Source organism: Anopheles coluzzii, chromosome 2, assembly GCF_943734685.1.
Source record: "Anopheles coluzzii chromosome 2, AcolN3, whole genome shotgun sequence".
Lineage (NCBI taxonomy): Eukaryota > Metazoa > Arthropoda > Insecta > Diptera > Culicidae > Anopheles > Anopheles coluzzii.
Genome location: NC_064670.1, coordinates 22,564,315 through 22,583,285, shown reverse-complemented (window position 1 = coordinate 22,583,285; position 18,971 = coordinate 22,564,315). Strand labels below are relative to the sequence as shown.

The window sequence follows — 18,971 nt, the reverse complement described above, 5'->3', positions numbered from 1 at the left end:
ACGTAACTGATGCCGTACGATTACTGTTGACGGCGGTGCGTCTGACGGGACGAAGTACAATTTGTTTGGCAGCACAAACACATTTGTTTTGCGCGAGTTCGCATTTCCTTCATCACTCTTCGCATGTGAAAGGGTGAAAGTTGAGGCAGACAGTAAAGAAGAAAATAACACGGAGCGATGCGAGTTGATTGATCGTTCACAGGAAAACGCTCTGCGAAGGGAAATGCAGACACGCAGAATTTGTACTGAGTGTGCTGTTGCGATGATGCGTAGGGAGCAGGGAGTATTACGTTCTACCTTTTTGCTCAAAAACATTACCTGGTGACGTTGTCAGCTTCGGTTTCGGTTGCCTTTTGTCCATTTCATTACATTGGTTGTCGGCAAAACAAAAGGAATGGAAATGTGTCTGATGTATGTAACAATTCAACGATTAATTCCATTCGCACTTGTTCTCTCAATTACAGTTCTCCGCATACCCGTATGCTACTTGAATCCTTACGGGAGGTGGAATTAATATTTAATTTTTCTCTCAATGAACGCAAACCCTGGGTCCACAGGTGCAGATCGATGGTATTGAAAATGGATTAAAATGTACGCAAGCGCGGCGTAAAGCAGAGCAGAAGCTATTGTTCTGTTATCCTGTACTGCAATTCTGCAGTGTAATTTTCTATTTAAATGCAATTGTAGCACTTTTTAACGAGAAGCACATTAATACCTTTCGGATGTAGCGTTCACTAACTCAACGTTCATGCCATTTTGTCTTTTTTGTTTGGATTTAAACTTTATTTGTAACATTATACGATACGTTCAATATGTCCGTAGCATGGTATGTTTGCTATTAATAGTGGTATCTGCCGAACGTTCTGTCACATGCATTAACTATATACCGTTTACAACAAATCTAGGCTTTTGTATGCATGTTTTTTGTGTGTATTTTAAACTAACAATTATAAATTAAAATTTGGGATAAAATAAAAAAAAGGATAAAAACACAGCAACCAGGTGAATTCTGTGCTTGTTGTTCGTGTTTTCAGCTAATTATTCTGTTTGACTAAGCTGCGCGAGCAGCATCTGCACTGGCCGCACCACGTTTTGCGGTGCATTTTCTGTGATACAAAACATCGAAAGGTCCGTTTCATGTTCGATCATCAGCAACCACTGCAAACACCCGCTCCCGCACAAATTCACACTTTCTACAGCGCTACTGTGTGTGTGTAGTAGTAGTAGTAGATCTGCACTCAAAATACACTAAAGGTTGATGCTGCAACGAGACGCGCTAGCGCGTTTAGTTGAACAGGCATACACAGTACAGTACTTAAATGAGACAACACTTTAAAAACAAAGCACAATAAAGCTGTAGGATAACAGACAAGGGATAGAATGGAAAATACAAACTCTCGCCCCGGCTCACACACACCCACGCAGTGACAGCGAACACGCGGTGCACTTTTGACTGCTGCTGCTAATTCTTCACTTACACTCAGCATAGTAACCGAATGCGAAGATTGCCGCTCCGGGAGTGTTGTTTGCCACTGTGCGAGTGTGTGTGCATGTGGCGGGACGAGGGACAGGGGGAGGTGGGGTGGTACTAAAGGGTGTGTTCTAGTGGGATGCAAGTTCATGTAGATGCAGAGCGGAGCGAACGAACGCCTTAGTAAGCGTGGTTGGCGACGAACAGGCTGCCAGCACCGGCGGCACCCTCCACACCGCCGCCGTACTTGCCGAGGGCGGCATCGCTGTTGGCCTGTGAGGAGGACAGAAAAGAGGGAGAAAAAGAAAGGGAGAAAATCATTTAGTAATTTGAGTTTACTGTGGACCTTAGGTAACATTTCCCTGCAACAAAGTGCATCGATCGATGATGGTTTGCCGGTGACACATGAAGGCTCAAACGAAAGCAGTGTGCCCGCGAGTATACTCTCTAAATCTCGTTAAACAATGTCAAAACTGTCATGTCCAGCGTGCAGTGCGAACGAATTATTACATCACGGTCGCTGGCGTACTGTGTACACAACCCGACCAGACCCAGACACTCTCTTCGCCCCATAAAAGTGCATCGCTGTACACGCCGGGCGGAACGTGATCTTTCATTCACGGGACTTCAAACTACAAACATACACACACACACACACACAAACCTCTCCAGTGTGCTCCCCCTTGGCGGTTGAGTAAACACAGCTGAGCGCTACAAATTGATGGGTTCATCTACGACACGGCCACAGCTACGCTGCCACGAGCCCGGAGCGTGCAAAATCGTGAACGATGCTAATGAACTGTTAATTGCATCCCAAAGCACGTGCTAAATAGCATCATTGTTCTGGCGTGTTTTTTTTCACAGACGCCATCCACGGTTTGGTTGTTGCTGCCGAACGCGGATCCAACAATTTATGGCCCACCGTCGATGGATTTTGATTCGTTTACTCTTTTCTCGGAATGGTCGAAATGATAGTACAAACTATTTATTGCCCCACCGGGTGTCAATCGATATGATCCATAGTTCTCTTTCTCTCTCTGTGTAGCACCGATTACTACTGTAGGCCGGTTGTATCTAAACCAGACCTGCACAAACCCACAGAGAACAGGCCGATTCTATCTCGCTCGGTGTATTTGTGACTATATAGCCCACCTGTTTTGTGACCGATTCGGAATGTTCTGATGTGACAGAACACCGCTCTGAATCACACCAGTGGACTGGGTTTGCCAACAAATTGCCACTACACCTTGGCTGCTGCCCATCGAATTGGTTATGCAATTGGTCCGGAGATCCGGAGGTGGCACACTGTTACCATTACACTACACCGATACACCTTGGCCCCCATTTGCCACGCACACGCTCGTGGGCATTCGTAGCCTTCAGAACCTTTTAGTCTTGTTGCATGGGGTAAACCGTACATTTAAACGCCCGCGTTTTGGGGCCTTCCGGTTCTTTTTCGGAAGAGGACGCCTCAAACCACAGCCACACTGACTGATCAGTGAGACTGATCTCATGACTGACAAAATGGGTCCAAATTCCATCCCCGTCGACGAGAAGATATAGGAAAACCACAAACATTTGATTACGACGAGCATCGATGAGCAAGGCCACACAACACCCTCGAACCATTGGGAAGTTACTAATAGCCGCCCAAGTCGCTCGATAAGGCGCCCTAAGCCGATCAGACCCTATTACACGCACCTCAACTGTGCGACAAACACACTTCCGAAACAAGGTGATAAATCTGTCACGAAATTTGATATGTTTATCGTGTTCCTCTGTTTGGGAAGCCTCTCTGTTCAGCTCCAAACCGGGTCGGGTCAGGTTGCGAGCGCGCCGTAAAGCGGATGTCGCTGCGTACCCATGCCCGATTTGGTACCGCCAAAGGCTGCTGCTACCGTGTGGTGTTGAGATGATTGAATTTGTGCGCCTCATTTGCATAGCTCTTCGGTGCTCGAAGGTGTTTAAGTGTTGGTAGGTAGCAAAGCTAGGTGTGCAAGAAGCATTTTAACCCAAACCGACAACCCCGTGTTCTTTACGTGCAATTGGTGTGGAGCTTTATTGCGTTTAAATTATATACTATCCTATCGCGCTTAACAGCATTAAAGTGAGCAGCTTTATCTGTTATTATTGTTCACTGAACGCTGGAAACAATGGGCTGCTCACCCAGGCGTGTCCTAATTTGCATTGTTACTGATAAGCGAGCTACCGCACCGAGCGTGGCTACAGAACGTTCCCATTAAACCCTTTGCGTTCCTGTTGAGTTTTGAGCCCCTTTGTCTACCCTTTCCTGTTCCACCACCGGCTTCTGGGTATCCTTTCAGCACTACCGGGAAAGAAGAATAAAGCAGATTTATCTCCACTTTTACACATCGCTGGTTAAATTAATTCCTGTCTTAATTCGTTTCATCATTGTTCATTTTATCCTGATGCTACCAACTAGCTGGCCTTGTCTGCCTTTCGTCTACCAAACCCCTGTGCAGTCATTGCGACAAAACGGAACAGGATGTCTCACACCGTCGTCCGTCAAGGAACGACAAGCTACGCCCACTAATGATGGGCATCTGGCCCCCCCGAATGATGGACAGGGACAGGGTTAATGAATATTCAAGCGTCCACCTCAGGTACAGTAATGCTGTCCTTTCCCGATCAAGATCGCGAACGGAGTACTGTTTACTGTCTACTCTGGACCGGCACGGACCGGAAGTGACCGCCGCGGGAGGTGCTCTAGCTACACCAACAGGCACAAAACAACGGGGATTCAAACGGTGTCATTTCGCATTTCAGCGTTCCTGTGGTATGATTGCTGCAAAGAACGATTGTGGACCGCACTGTACTCCAAACAAAGAGTCACTTTCATTTCTGAATTCCCTCGTTGCGATTCCCTCGCCGGGGAAGGTATGGGCTTCAGGGTGTTCAGCGTGGTTGCCGAGTGCAACCCCATTTATTGGATTCTCGGCCACTCGGGGAAGCACGCTCACTGTTCAATTTGCATTCAATTACAACCTCAAAGACGAACGCTAATAGCTTTGCGATGGGATCAGGACCGGCTTCATGTCAATTACTTGTACACCCAGGGCACGGGGACGTGTCTGCGGACTAATTGAAATCGAGCAGAGTGAATATGTGTATCTGATTTTTGGTTCTACTATTCTCGCCCGCCATGCCCGGGTGTGGGCATGATTTATGAACATTTCGAACCAGACTGAGGAGCTTCTATAAATGGTTCAAAGAGGAGGGATTGAGTACGATTTGACACATGTAAATGTATATTAGAGCTACACTAATATGCGGTCTTTAATTAGCATCACAATGGTTAGATATCGGAGAGAGTTAAACAACAACTCCAGAACTCCAAATCCAAACGCTAGAACGCCTCTCGAAACGTTCCAGATACAGGGGACCTTGAAATATATTGGCGCCACGCCATATTGGCGCAAAAAAAAATGTCTCCTCAAGGACGCACATGTCTGAGATTGGCTCTTTAAAACCCCGTAATTCATATGCAAAATAAAACCAAATACTCGACTGGGGAACAAGCAGAGCCAGTAGGATGATTTGCATCGTTTTTCGTTTGAACAGTTGCTCAATCATTGACGATCGGAACAGTTGAAGGTGGTTTAGCAAGAAAAGGTTAGGAAACGGGTGTGTGATTGATAAGCTTCCTTTCCATCAACATCAAACAAAGCAAAAAAAAAAAAACACTTCAAAATATCAATTCCAAAAAGCCAGCAGCCTGTTTTTCCACTTATTTTCCTAAACCCTTGCAACAAAACAACACCACATGAGGGCGCCCTGACGGATGGTTGGCTCAGCCCCGGGCGCCAAACAATATTAATGTCCTGAGCTGCCCCCAAAAACACCAAAACGATTCCAAGTAAAAGTGTATGTGGGTAGTACAGCACGGAGGGGTTTCTCTCGGAATCCGTCCTTCACCCGCTCATCGATTGATCGATTGATCGATTCACTTAAATTGCTTAATTACTGCTAATAAAACACGAACACACACACACTCACATTCCTGCCGAAAACACAGCCCCGGTAACAAATGCATCCGAGAACCTGCGGGGAGCTTGCGCGGGAACAAAGCTAATGACCTTCTACTACTACCGAAGTATACACTGTATAGCATTCGTTTGCGAGCATTTGGATTTGTATCCGGCCGCCTTCGCTCTATATTGTGGTAATGGTAATGTAAACTTCAAACTCGTACCCATTCCAGTAGGGGAGGCGGTTTAGTATGGATTTTTAATGACTACAACCACGCTAGCCTTGAACTTGACACAAGACAACAGAAGCTATCGAAACACGTTGTGTCGGTGTTTTCCCCACCTTTAAATAAATCTAATATTTAGTAGCTCGCTCGTTTCGAACCGAGACCGAGAATGGAGAACCGTTACCGAGAACGGAACTGTTGCCAAACGGTTTCCCAGCACCTCCAAAAAGGAATATCTAACCGCACACAGCGCAGACCCGGTGTGCCAAGACGGCGTCGGAACAAACGATGTGGTTTAATTAGTGCGGGCTGCCGCCCTGGCATGTTTTGGGGGGGTTTTTGGAAAAGTTAGCTTTTCCCACTGCTCACACCGAGTTTGTGTTACCATAACAAGAACTACCGGTGGCCCAAGAACGGCGATGATTAATGAGCGGTTGGTCGGTCGGTCGGTCGGCTGGTGTCTGTGTACCATTTCCACACCCAAAAATAGGAAGCAAAAGAGCCGAAGCTCACAACATATCCCGGGGCTGGGTTGCGACAGTGTTACTGTAACATCGTTTGCTAAAGAAAAGCCTTATTCCGGGCAAGGGAAAACCTTAACCCCCGTAGGATGGTTGTACAGCTGCTTCCGAAATAATGTTGAAACAACTTGCTACACCACTTGCAATACTGGGAATTGGGGAAGGATTGGAGGGCCCGGCTCTTGTTGTTACCGAGCTGAACACACATCAACCGTTGTCCTTAGAGGGTTCTACCCACACACAGACATAAAAAAACATTCTTTCTCTTTGCGGCAGGCATGAGGCACAAAAATACATCACTTGTGGTGTGTACTTCCTCCCTAACACGCTTTGTTATCGTTTGTCATCATCATCATCGTCGTCGTCTTTACCATTATCATCGTCACCATTACCGGCGTACATTGAATTAATGCAGGCTCTGCCGTCTTGACATTGAGGAGGAGGGTCCACACTTTTGGAGACACTGTTGATTGCCCGCCCACCCATCCACTTGTCAATCCACTTGTAGGCCGTCTATTATAGAGGGCGAGAACATGAGGTATAGCGATGGTAAACATACACCGCGAGCCAGCAAACGCGACGCGCGGTGTATACATTAATTGCCATCATCGCTAACGATCATCACTTTCGGTTCGTGGTTCGAGCACCACCACCGACAGGTAGGCCACAATCACATTAAGACGGCCCCGGTTCCTAACACAGGCAAAATGGAATGGTGCCTTTTTTCCTGCCTTCCTTCGACGTCTACGGCGGTGAAATGTAAATATTTCTCCAGCGTTACAATTAGAAAGCCATTGTAAACTGTGTAAGACAGGCTGGGTTGGATGGGCCACACGGCAGCGCGGTTTGCTGCCAATTTATAACAATCAACCGAGAAGCACTTTCATTTTTAGCTCCACTCCCTTCCCGGTCCGGTGCGGGGTGCCGATCGTTTGAAACTTCTGGAATGGAATTTGATGCGAATCTATTTACACGCCAGCGGTGAAGGGAGATAATCTGACGAGCGGTTTATGCTAAACGGCAACAGTCATAATAAATAGGGGAGATATTATTTACACTCAAACGGGGGCTACTGTAAATGATGAAGAAAAAATGGATTAATTCTAGTCGTATTTTGATCGTTGTAGTAGGTGAGGTAGGTGTAGTAGAGATTTGCAGTAGAGCCGAGCTTCTATTTGTGCAAGTCTGTTCTGGAGGCCCTATGCTTACTCACTTTGTCCACAAAATGGAACAGTTTAGGAAGCTTTTCACTAAATTTGATAGTAGTCAAATAAAATCATATTAGATGCCTGGAAGGATTCTACAAAATAATAAAATTAGTAGATAAAATCACTAACACTAACTAAAATTAACCATGCTTTGTGGGAATTTTGACTTTAAAACGGGATATCTGACTCGAGTAGGTATTCGAGTTGTGCTGATAGCTTACACAATACCATGAACACAATAACCGCGTTTATTCACTCTGCTCCCGAGTAAAGAAATCCTAGACTTACGAGGATTCGATGGTGCACAGTTTTCCAATTTTAAATATCTCTTTGAGAAACTGTCCTCGTTTGACTCATCAGTTGTCAAATGCAAATAAATTGCTCCAAAATAACAAAAAATCATTAGAAAGGAATATAAATACCAGCTTTTTGCATGAATTGTATGAACAAATGTAGCACTTAAGCTATCACATTTAGTCAAAATTACTCATTTATAAAAAGTACTTCGTCATCCAAGAGTATTAACTGCTTATCCCGAACACCGGCTGTAACTGTTTACCGCCTTAGCAGTTGAGATATTTGCAGTTAAAACAGTTCGAAAGTATATCTTAATTAGAAAAATATTACTCTCTAAAGTTGAGCCCACCTAAACAACTGGAGCAATTTAACGGTTTTGTCATATGTCTATCATTGAGATTCCTTTCCCTACTGATTTATCATAAATTGTTAACATCGATTTCATGATTTAAAAAACAAATAGCGAAATACTCTCTCCCTAGTAAAACTTACAAACTAAAGAAAAGCAGTAAACAAACACAGAAAAGCAGCTAGAAGAAAAAGAAAGAAAACAAAATAAAGCAAAATCCATGCATCCGCTCGCCGCATCCGAGCGCGCATGCCGTGCGTTTTCGTTGGCGGTCTACGAGGCGGTTCTCTTCAGGCAAACGAATTTATTTCATCAACACTTTTACTTTCCAATGGCTACACGGTCTTCTTCTTCTTATTCTTCTTCCTTCCGTTTGCTTAGTGACTTTGAACGGGCTGCAGCAGCTCGCTCGAGGACTATCCCCTCTTCCCTGCTGTGCCGGGCGCGTGGTGTTGTGTTCGAATTTATTGGTTTGCTTTTATTATTTGCGGGATCCAATTTATTTACTTTTACGTTTAATATAACTTCACGCCCAGCATGGAGGGTGTCCCCCGCGACGCTACGCGAGATGGCTGGCACACACACACACACCCTGCACGGTACTGGATGAGGGATCAGGGGTTTGAAATCAATCGGTTGCGTTGTTTTGCCGGTTGTAATTGATTACAACCCAAAACCTCCAAATCTCCCTTGTACTCCCCGCAGGGTGGGTGTGTCCGCAGGCCCACTGATTAAAAACATACCACATACTATAATGTTAACACATCGACACATATGATTAGGAACAATTGAGGCGTGTACTGTTACGTACTATTTAAACGGATACTGTATTATTACAAAAAAACGTTAAACACACTTTTAGGGAGGGGAAACAGTTAAAAAAGTAACAGTTTTGTTGCATTTTTTAAATGTACAAATTAACAAACGAGACTCATATCTATACAAAACACAACTTTAAAAAGAAAAACATTCAACAACTCCATCGCAGTGTTTATGTACGTGTCCTGTGTGAAGGTAGTGTTTTGTTGTTTTTTTGGTGATATGTGTAAACAAACGAATTGACGAAGAATTGAATCCTCCCGTCGTAAGGATCCACCGATAGTGTTTGTGTGTGTTTGAGACGACAAAAGTGTCCTGCACGGTTCGCTTCAAATATTGAGTCCCTCGTTCTCTCTCCAATCTCTACGCTCCCTCTCTCTCTCTCTCTCTCATTTGCTGGAATTCCGATGATCGTTTTCACTAAAGCTAGCTTATCCGTTGAGTGTCCGCGCGGTGTCGGAGTGTTGCTGCGCGTGCCATCCATGCTTCTCGGTCGCGTGGGGTGTCGGGCGAGAACTGGGTCGGGTGAGCATACGCAGCAAGGGAGAGGGGACAGGCCTTCTTTTCTCTCCCTCTCTAGTAAGCGTGGGACTTCACGAACAAGCTAGCGTTTGCGGCGTACGAGGGAATCGAACCGGGGACATACTTTGCCTGTGCAGCCAATCCGTTTGCCTGTGAAGATGGGTTTTGCGAAGGGCAAGGTGCAGTTTTTGGGGGTTTTGTTTCAATTAGAAAAAGTGTATCATTGTTGTACAGTGTAAGTGAGTAAGTATAAAGTGCAGAAGCAGCTACAGTGTTAGTGTTAGTGTTAGTTAACCGATCACACAGAACGACACAGAAGGGTTAAGAGCACAAAAAACAGAAAGCGCATGCAGAAACAGCAACACAAGCAACATGATTTTGCTCCCAACCGTTTGGGAACCGTTGGTGACCACCATTTAAAGCTGCCTGATGCTGTCCCTATTCCACTGTCATGCCGATTCCACCCGGCTGCCGATAAATCAGACCACATCAAAACGCCTCCACAGCAACCTCGACCACCACAGTCCACATTCTTAAGCTGATTGGCAAGCGGCAGAGCGGACCGAGCCGCCGTATGTGTACGCGGACGGGTGTGTGCTTGCGTATGTGAACGATATCCAACGAAGGCGAAGGTCGCCACCGACCCGTGCTTCGTATTAGGAAGGACGTTTCGTAGGTGCCCCAGATGACGAGCACCACTAAATAGCGATGATGATGATGACTGCATTGCTCCACAACCGCGATCGGCCGCGAGCCAGGTAACGTGAGACTGCCGAACAATGACCGCCACCAGCAGCAACCACACAATGGCACAATTCGTCGTGACGGCACTATTAAGTGTGGCTGTGCCATTGAACTTCACCGCGGCAGCGTGACATCAGGCACATGTCCATATTATGTCACAGCCATCCGGCAGTTCCGATTGAAAGTTGTCCTAGCTTTCTTTGGCGCAAACTATCATTTGTCCGAGCGAGCGACACGGGGTCGTTGATTGGCACTGACTTTTCGGCAAAGGGCTATTGAACTTGACCACCAAAGTGCTGGACAACGCTATATGCAGGCCACAGCGCACAGGTTCAAGGGTACGGGGGGTTCGCTTTCCCGTGGGTTTAGTAGCAATGCTGGCGGCTTCCAAAGGCTTCGGTACAGGTGCACGAAGCCGGCGGAAACACCCGATGAGGTCACCCCGTTCCGGGAGTGGGTGGCAAGAATGCATCACTTTTGCGCATAGCATACGAAGACGGCAGTGGGTGGTGCCACCAGGAGCCGGCAAGCTTATTATGGGCAATTTGAAGCGACATTAAAAATGAAATAAGTGAAGCCATTCAACGGAATGTTGCGAAAGTGGTCCGCGCGCGCGCGTCGTGGGTCGATTAATTCGCCTTTTGCCTACGCGCGCGTTGATTCTTTCCCACAAACGGGCGGGAGGAAATGTGCATGCCAAACCAGACCAAGACGATTTGCTAGACGATGGCTACTACTACTACTTCCCTTTCTAAAAACGGAGATTCTACACTGTTCTTTATGTGAACTTACACTCTACTGCAGACGGCAGTGCGGGGCGAAGCTAGACTAGAAGTGCAGCAAACTGCAACTTTGCCCTTTCCTCCCGCCAGCACAAAGCGAACCGGGTGGTTGAGTATAATGATGGATAAATTATGACAAGCGAGCTCACCCCGCCGCCATAAGGGAAATAAACGGGACGTCGTCTAATCGCTGCCACCCGACGCTTTTATTCGCTTGCGATGCGCCACATACAAAAAAAAAACAACCGGCAATGGCAGGGAGAGAAACCCCATAGAAAGCAGATCGATAGTGGCGTCTGCCAACCAAACCCCAGACAACGCCTGGGGCTGAGGTGGTCGCGAGCGGGCCCACCTCGTCGTCGTATGACATCAACCGAGGCGTGTCGTAAATAAATGATGAGCCCGCGTGAAGCAACAACAACAACAAAAAAAGCGCCATCGCACGGTGTTTGTTACAGAAATATATATATCATCGATTGACAGGGAAAGCGATCCTATCGATCGATCCGACCGTGAATCGGAAATGGGTGAGTGGGTGAGCGAGTAACACATACATACACAGAACCAAACCAACATTCCGACAAATAAACAACAAGTACGATGCAAATATCCATTTGATTGATTGCGCGTTACCGTCGCCGGGACCGCCGGACACTGCCAAACGGTTTTGGAAATTGCCAACCCACGGTGCATGGCAATAAGTAATTAATTGCTCTACGGTTGCAATCACTTTCCATTCCCGGCTCGGTCAAGATGAACCCTTTTGGAATTGGGAAACCTGTTCCATTCCCTCGTGAAAACAACACTTTTTGGGGGAGATGGGGACAAACACAACAGGACATTCACGACAAACCACCCCCCCCCTGGGGACGATACAATCACCATCGATGCAGTTTGTTTCCCGTGCTATCCCATCACCATTATGGTAGCGTTGTATATAATGGGGGAAAAAAGCTTACCTTAGCGCGCTTGATCAGCTCCTCCTGGGCGGCCTTCACGTTCTCCTTCTTGCCGCCCCAGGCGCGCAGCACCGAGGCCTGCAGGGCGCGACCGTACGAGAAGGTCAGGGCCCACGGTCTCAGCAGCGGCACCTGGTTGATGGCGCTCAGGTTCACGGACGCCTCCTCCTCGGACTGGCCGCCCGACAGGAAGGTGACGCCGGGCACGGCGGCCGGCACGGTGCGGCGCAGTGCGGTCACGGTGGCGAGCGCAATCTCCTGGGCGGTCGGCTTCTTGGCGCAGCTCTGGCCGGCCGTCACCATGTTCGGCTTCAGCAGCGTACCCTCCAGGTAGACGTGATGGTCGTTCAGCGCCTTGTAGACGGCGGCCAGCACCGTTTCGGTCACCTTCTGGCAACGCTCCAGATCGTGATCACCGTCCGGGAGGATCTGGGAGAATGGGAACGATTCGAGTCCGTTAGTGAGAAAGATCTAACAGGGGATCTAGCGGGAAAGATCTTTACCTCCGGCTCGACGATCGGGACGATGCGCTGCGACTGGCAGATGGAGGCGTAGCGGGCCAGCACGTTCGCGTTCTCCAGGATGGACTGGTAGCTCGGCGTGTTCTTGCCGATCTTCAGCACGCAACGCCACTTGGCGAAGTCGCAACCGTCCTTCTTGTACTGGGCGCAACGGGCCGCGAGATCGTCCAGACCTGCAAATGGAACCGAGTTGAAACAAAGCAACGAAGAAGTGATTAGTGCGCGTGTTGCGCTGGGAACAGATAACGAATTCAATTTGTTTCAGTTTTACTGCACTCAACCGTTCCCCACCAGTGACCAGTGAGTGTGACATAATCCGATAAGTAAGAGTAAGCGAGTCAGACTGCAAGGAGCAATCTTGGAAGCATTTTTCCATGCTGCAACGGCCATTTCGAGGTCTATTCTTTCCACTGCTCCACTGCTTTCTGTACAGTAATCCGATTTGCCATCTCCACTAGCAGGATTCCGTGTCCAATGCAACCACACTCGCAAACAACAGCCCTCTGCAATGGGCACTCGCTGAAGGCAGAAGTGTATCGGTTTTATTTCCTCCAATGTGGAAATTCAGGGACATAAAAATGCACATCCATCCCATTCGAACTCAACCAGCTGTCTGTCGGCGTTTGATTGCGCGAAAATAAACGATGACTTTCAACGCGCTTCCCTTAGCAACACGCCACAACCATCCTCGGGGGACTTGAGAAAAAATGCACACAACAAACAGAGTGTGAGAAGATTTTACTGTCATAAAAATCCTACCCTCAATTCCACAGAAGCGAATGAGGACTGCCATCAGTGTGTTGCATTGACCCAGTTAGCCAAACGGGTCTGCCCTGCACCAGTGGGATTAATTGTTTGTGCGAGCGAGCCAGAGCAAATAAACTTGAGGGGAAATAAAATAAGTCGAAAGAGGTACAAATTTCCTCGCTACAGTAAAGCGTTCCGGCAGTTCGCACCATCAACAGCAGCTGAGCGGCTCTCGTCGCTTCTTAATTGAAATTTGGCCCAACACTCCTGTTGGAGTACACTGTCTACTACAGTTGCACTATCCAGTTTTAATCCTTTTTCTCAATGGGTGCAATGCATTTCGTCCCTTTCTACGCTCCTTCCAGTTCCAGGACTTGCAGGAAAAGTAAACCTCTTCACTCTTTGCAAGTGGTTCAAGGAAATAAAGGGGTTTCATGTCGTAAGCAGCAGCGGCGCAACAGTTAAAGACGGGAAAGAAACAGGCAAGAAACAACTTCAGCAAGCTTGCTTTGCAACTCCTCAAGCCCTTAGCTCCTAGCTTCCCCTCACCGAAGCAACAAACGTGACACGGTATGGTCCACTTTTCTTCACAAAACTGTTACACCAATCCATTGCTCGATTGGTGACGCTTGAGACGCAATTTTCCCGCTCACCGCGCAACCAAACAACCAACCGGGGCAGTGCATCAAGAAATTCCCCTTTAATTAACCCATTTCCACTTCCACTTGGCGCAATTGCGCTCCAGCGGAAAAACGGGGACTGATGGAACGTGTCTCTGGTGGGAGTCGACGCACCCGCCCAGTTGCTTGCACAACACACCCTGACCTAAATCAAGCCCGGAGGTTTCCTTCTTCAGATAGTGGCCTTCCCCTTTGGGGCGCACTGTTGATTTAGCGCGCGCACACACACACCCTTCGCGATGGTCAGCGAACCGGAAAAACAAGGATTCTCAGTTCGCAGTAAAGTAAGGGTGGGGTAAAGGACGCTTCCATTTGCACGTTTTCTCGGTCTTTTTAGCGTTCTTTTTTTCTTTTTCTTCCTTTCATTAAACGTACCTACACGTTTTCCACTCAATTGGAAACTAGCGCAGGGCGGAAGTGGGATGGCTACTCTCTTATTTACTCACTTAGTGGATGTTTTGTTTTGCCCGCTGTCTCAACACACAGTCTCCCTCCACGAGGACGCATGGAGCTTGTTGGTGTGTGTGTGTGTGTGTGTCACTATCAAAACAACTTCCTTCCAGGCGAGTTTGGGCTTGCGACAAACTGCCACCCATTCATCTTAATTAAATACAACTACACCCGGACCGGGCACATGCCTCTATGTCCGTTCGCCACGTGGACCAGCCCGCGGGGACGGCATGGTCGGCGACGCAACACAGTGGAAAGGATGCCTTAATTAACTCTTTCTCACTGCGCACAACTGCATCTTTCTCTGGTCTGGTGGCAAGCCGTATAATCACTACCACAAACGACAAACAAGGGACAAACGTTGCACCGTGTCTCGTCCAAGGGGAATCCCACCCCACCTGACATTGGCACTTTTTTTTTTTACTTCCCAACTTACCCTGGGTGGTGCATTCGCCCTCCGAGCCCATCAGATCGACGACACCCTTGTCGACCTTGATGCCGGCCAGAATGCCCTTGCTCGCCAGCAGCTTGGCCAGCGGAGTGCCATCGTCACCCTTCTGGTAGAGGGTTTCGTGGAACAGGATCACGCCGGAGATGTGTTCCTGCAGGCGCTGGTCAGCGGTGAACAGCAGCTGGCGGTACTGGCGGCGGTTGTCTTCGTTGTTCTCAACGCCGATATCCTGCAAATAACAGTGGAAAAAACAGCCCCAACAAAGGTTTAGTACTGTGTCGCGGGAACCGGTGCAATGCATCAATACTTACAGCGAAACGCTTGCCACAGGTGGCCGTGGACTCGTCGGCGGCCAAAATACCCTTACCGGGGGCAACAATCTGCTTGGCGATGCGGGCCAGCTCCTCCTGAATCTCCTTTGGTGGGTAGTTGAAGTAGGTGGTCATGATGCTTGAGGTAAGTTTGGTGGCGGTAGTGTTCAAGCTGTAATGGGCAAAGCGTGATAAATAATTAGCGTGTGTTTTTAAATTGTATTTCTTTTTTACAGGTAAGAGTGCAAGGGAGAGAGCGAAACAGAGTGACGATAGTAGAGTGATAGAACGAGAGAGAGCAAGCTTTGTATCGAAACAGATGCGCTCTCTATGGGTAACATTTTGAATAATTGCATCATTTCCTGCAGATGGCGCTACCGCCCGTTAAGCGAAGACATCAACCTGACAGAATGAAGCGCCACCTGTACTCTCCCATCCCAACCACACACTCTGTCCGGTACACATTACGCCGCATGCGACTATCATTTCGTCATTGTTGACTTGGCTTCTCATGTTCGTTCTTCCTTCTGCCGGATTCTTTGCTTCAGATAATTGTGCCCCCCCCCCCCCCTCCTATCGACAGCTTTTACTATCGACTGGCGTGCCCTCCACAAGCATGATAAGGCGGACCGTGGCTTAGAATCCCGTTTGTTTTGTTGCCAACGGCAACATCACACACTCACGAAGGGGAGAATAGGATTATCATCACCGTCTTCGGAATACGGCCCTTGATGGCCATACAGACGAGCCTCCGCTCTGTGCGCATCAAACGCACGCAACTGGAAACCATTTGACTGATAATTAAGTAAGTGAAGCGCCTCGTTTTGTGGACCCAGGGAAACATGCCCGTCTACAAAAGGTCATCCCGGAGGTCATTATCAGGGGCAAGGAGAACGACACAACACGGACGAGACGCTTGTTGGTATGAGTGTTCGCTTGCCAGCGCAATGCGCATTGATTTTTAATATTTCAGAGCCTTAAACAACAAACTAATGATATATTTCACGAAGTATCAGAGCTGTTTATAACTCACTGAAAGCACTCCTAACAACTGCGCAGGGTAGTAGTATACTGAGCTTGAAAGTGAATTCATTCATTGATGTGAAAAGGCAATGTCTCGCCCCGCATACTAAATTAATTCTTCTAAAATAAAATGCTATTTTCGATCATGTTCACAGCACGAGCTCACCCCGCTAATCAGCTGACAAATCGTCACTCGAGTGCCAGCACCAAAGCAAGAGGGGCAGGGAAAAACGAAATGAAAATCTTCACGCACGCAACGGTCACAGCGCACTTACGTAACGCGTGCAGCAATTGTAAACATAAGGAATAGTGAAAGTCGTCCTTGAACTTGTGCCAAGGATGAAAGCGATCTTATCAAGCACCAAGCCCCGCTACTCCCTGGGGCAAGGATGTTGTATGTCTCGGTCGGGGGGTTCAACCGTTCGGCGCGTGTTTTTACTACGCCACAAGGAGGGAAAGGAAGTGCAATTTCCACGTGATAATCTATACGGCCATGTGGCCCCTCTCAAGATACAAGGTACACTCGATTATTACTACTTCCGATAGGGCAGGGTTTATCACTTTCGAAACACTCAGCACAGCACTGCACCGCAGAGTGCGCAGTTGCGCGAGTGTGATGGGGTCGTGGGGAGTGGATGAGCGAATTAATGTACGCCCCAAGTGTGAGTGTGTGTAGGGAGGAGGCCACTTCGGGTGACACGCAAATGACCTTCAAAATTAAATTCTGCAGGCCAGGGCAGGGTCGAACGGGCCGAAAAATTCGACTCGATGGTCGCACACAGAGATCAAGTTCGCCTGCACGCGAAAGACCATTGCGAATTAGGTCTTTGCTTTGTGTATGTTTGTGCACAGTGAAAAGTCCAAGTTCGTGTGCACCTCTCTGTACAACTATGTAGTAAGAGCGCACTTGATCTTAATTTTGGCCCCATCGATCGCGATCGTGATCAAACCGTGTGCGCCATTGCATTCCGATCGATGACAGTGCTCGTCACAGTGCATGTGGTTTCGGTTGCATGTGCAACCAGCAGTACCAACAATAACAACAACAACAGCGAGACCACACAGGAGAAGGATGGTGTGGTCGTCCAGTTCTCCGCTATTGCATGATAAGGGTCGAACCCGAAAAAAAATCATTCACCGTCATGCGCAGTGGTGAACCAATTGGGTGTACATGAGAGAGAGACACCAACTCTGGGTCGAAAAACCAAAACGGGAACCACTTTGAATGGAGTTTGATTCCCTTTGCCCACAGCTTCACAAAAAACAGGTGTTTTCCGATGTGGGAATGTGGCACCTGCGGCCATCGTTATCAGCGGAAAAGCAGGAAGATGGCTGTGGAGTCCATCTTCCCGCCACTCCCGCGGTTCCTCAAGGTCATTTCAAAGGTGCGAGGGCAACGACACTTTCACTCGTGTGGGAAGAACTGTGTTTCTTGTCCAACCCCCTCCCCCGCGGCATTCTTCGGGAGTAGCATCTCCGCCAAGAGAAAATGGTTCTCCCCCCCCAAACCGAAGGTTATTTCAAAGTCGTGCCGGGACGTCGTCGTCGTCGTCGTTGTGCAACCCTCTTTGCCACCCTTTTTTGCACGCCCAAAGTGGCGCTCCACAAAGTACCAATCATCGCTTCCCGAGGGAAAGTTTTTGGGAACTGTCCTCAACACCGCTGTTGCAAACCCCCCCATTGAGGGTGACAATATATTATCACAAACTGCCCCAGTTTTGCATCATTCCACGTATTCACGGGCGAAACGAGCGGCGAACTGGATTGGCCGCTCCATTCCGCACCCTTCCCTGCCCCCTTACCAACCGGATTGGCCAATCAGAAAGAACACAGCACTTTTAAACACGGTTAAAACTCTTATTTTTGCACCTTCTGCACTCTGTGACACTTTGTGGGGGGAGGTGGTGAAAAATACTCACTGGAAAACCGGCGTCGACGAAAACACGCACACTTATCGGGCTCTGCCAAATATAAATAACATTTCTCTCGGTCACAACATATTTATATCAAAGTCAAAAGAAATATAAACGTGCCGGGCTGGGCCATTGCCATCCTGCCGCGTTGCTCAACTGACAGAAGGTTACACAGATGACAGTTGATGCAGCAGCTGTCGGTTTGGAAAGGGATAAATTAAGGGTAATACATACTCTTTTGGGAAGTTTTTAGTTGTTGGATTACAAACCTTTTATTCCTTTATGTCCAAACATATCAAACAGCTTTCTACGTGCCTCGATTGCTGTGACTCTTTTCTTATTATTTCGTTAGTGTATGCGGTAATTTTCATTACAAAATATTTACATGATCATACCTGGTCCACGTGGTCTGTAACTTTCCGATTTTGCTTGCAAAAATCGCATGCTGTTTAAATTTTCTTGATGTAACCTGTTTCACACTGTGCCAAGCGATGGAAAAAATCATTGCTTCTCGTTCATTTTCTCAATACTTCTCCTTCTGCCCTACAGCAATTTTGTCGAGCAGCTTGTCAAGTCCCTCAGTCTCTCTCTCTCTCTAGTGCCATCTCTTTCTCCCGTGTGGTCTGACGTTTGGTTAGAGTTTTTAGGCGAAGGGTTGGAACAAGTGCAAGGGATGGGCAGCACGACAAGCTGCTCGACAGAATCGCTGTAGGGCGGAAGGAGAAGGTCTGATACAATGAGCGAGAAGCAATGATTTTTCCGTCGCTTTGCACAGTGGGCAGGCAATAATTTTTGAAAATTATATATTTTTCTATTCAAATTTTTGTTTTCAATTCAAAAATTGCTTCGCACCATCCGCTTATGCTACAATTTGAACTAAATACTATCCAAATTGCATCATTGTTGTGTTCAAAATTCTCTAAGGGATGATGAAATATCTTCGCAACATCCGTGTTGCATAGTTGCACAATTTGCTTAAACAATTAC

At 47.6% G+C, this 18,971-nt stretch overlaps 1 protein-coding gene across 2 annotated transcripts; it reads right to left on the bottom strand.

Moving 5' to 3' along the window:
- Positions 1–1,102: 1,102 nt before the first annotated feature.
- On the bottom strand, positions 1,103–18,106 carry LOC120953950 (fructose-bisphosphate aldolase). Of its 2 annotated transcripts, none has more exons than XM_040374405.2 (6): positions 17,991–18,106; positions 15,049–15,220; positions 14,723–14,966; positions 12,392–12,582; positions 11,889–12,317; positions 1,103–1,744 (listed from the first exon to the last, which is right to left on the bottom strand). In XM_040374405.2, exons 2-6 carry the CDS (start codon positions 15,181–15,183, stop codon positions 1,652–1,654), a joined length of 1,092 nt encoding a protein of 363 aa, XP_040230339.1. In that variant the 5' UTR covers positions 15,184–15,220; positions 17,991–18,106; the 3' UTR covers positions 1,103–1,651. The 2 variants fall into 2 exon arrangements, with proteins under 2 accessions (XP_040230339.1, XP_040230338.1); XM_040374404.2 differs by lacking the exon at positions 1,103–1,744 and adding an exon at positions 8,280–9,553.
- Between the last annotated feature and the right edge of the window lie 865 nt (positions 18,107–18,971).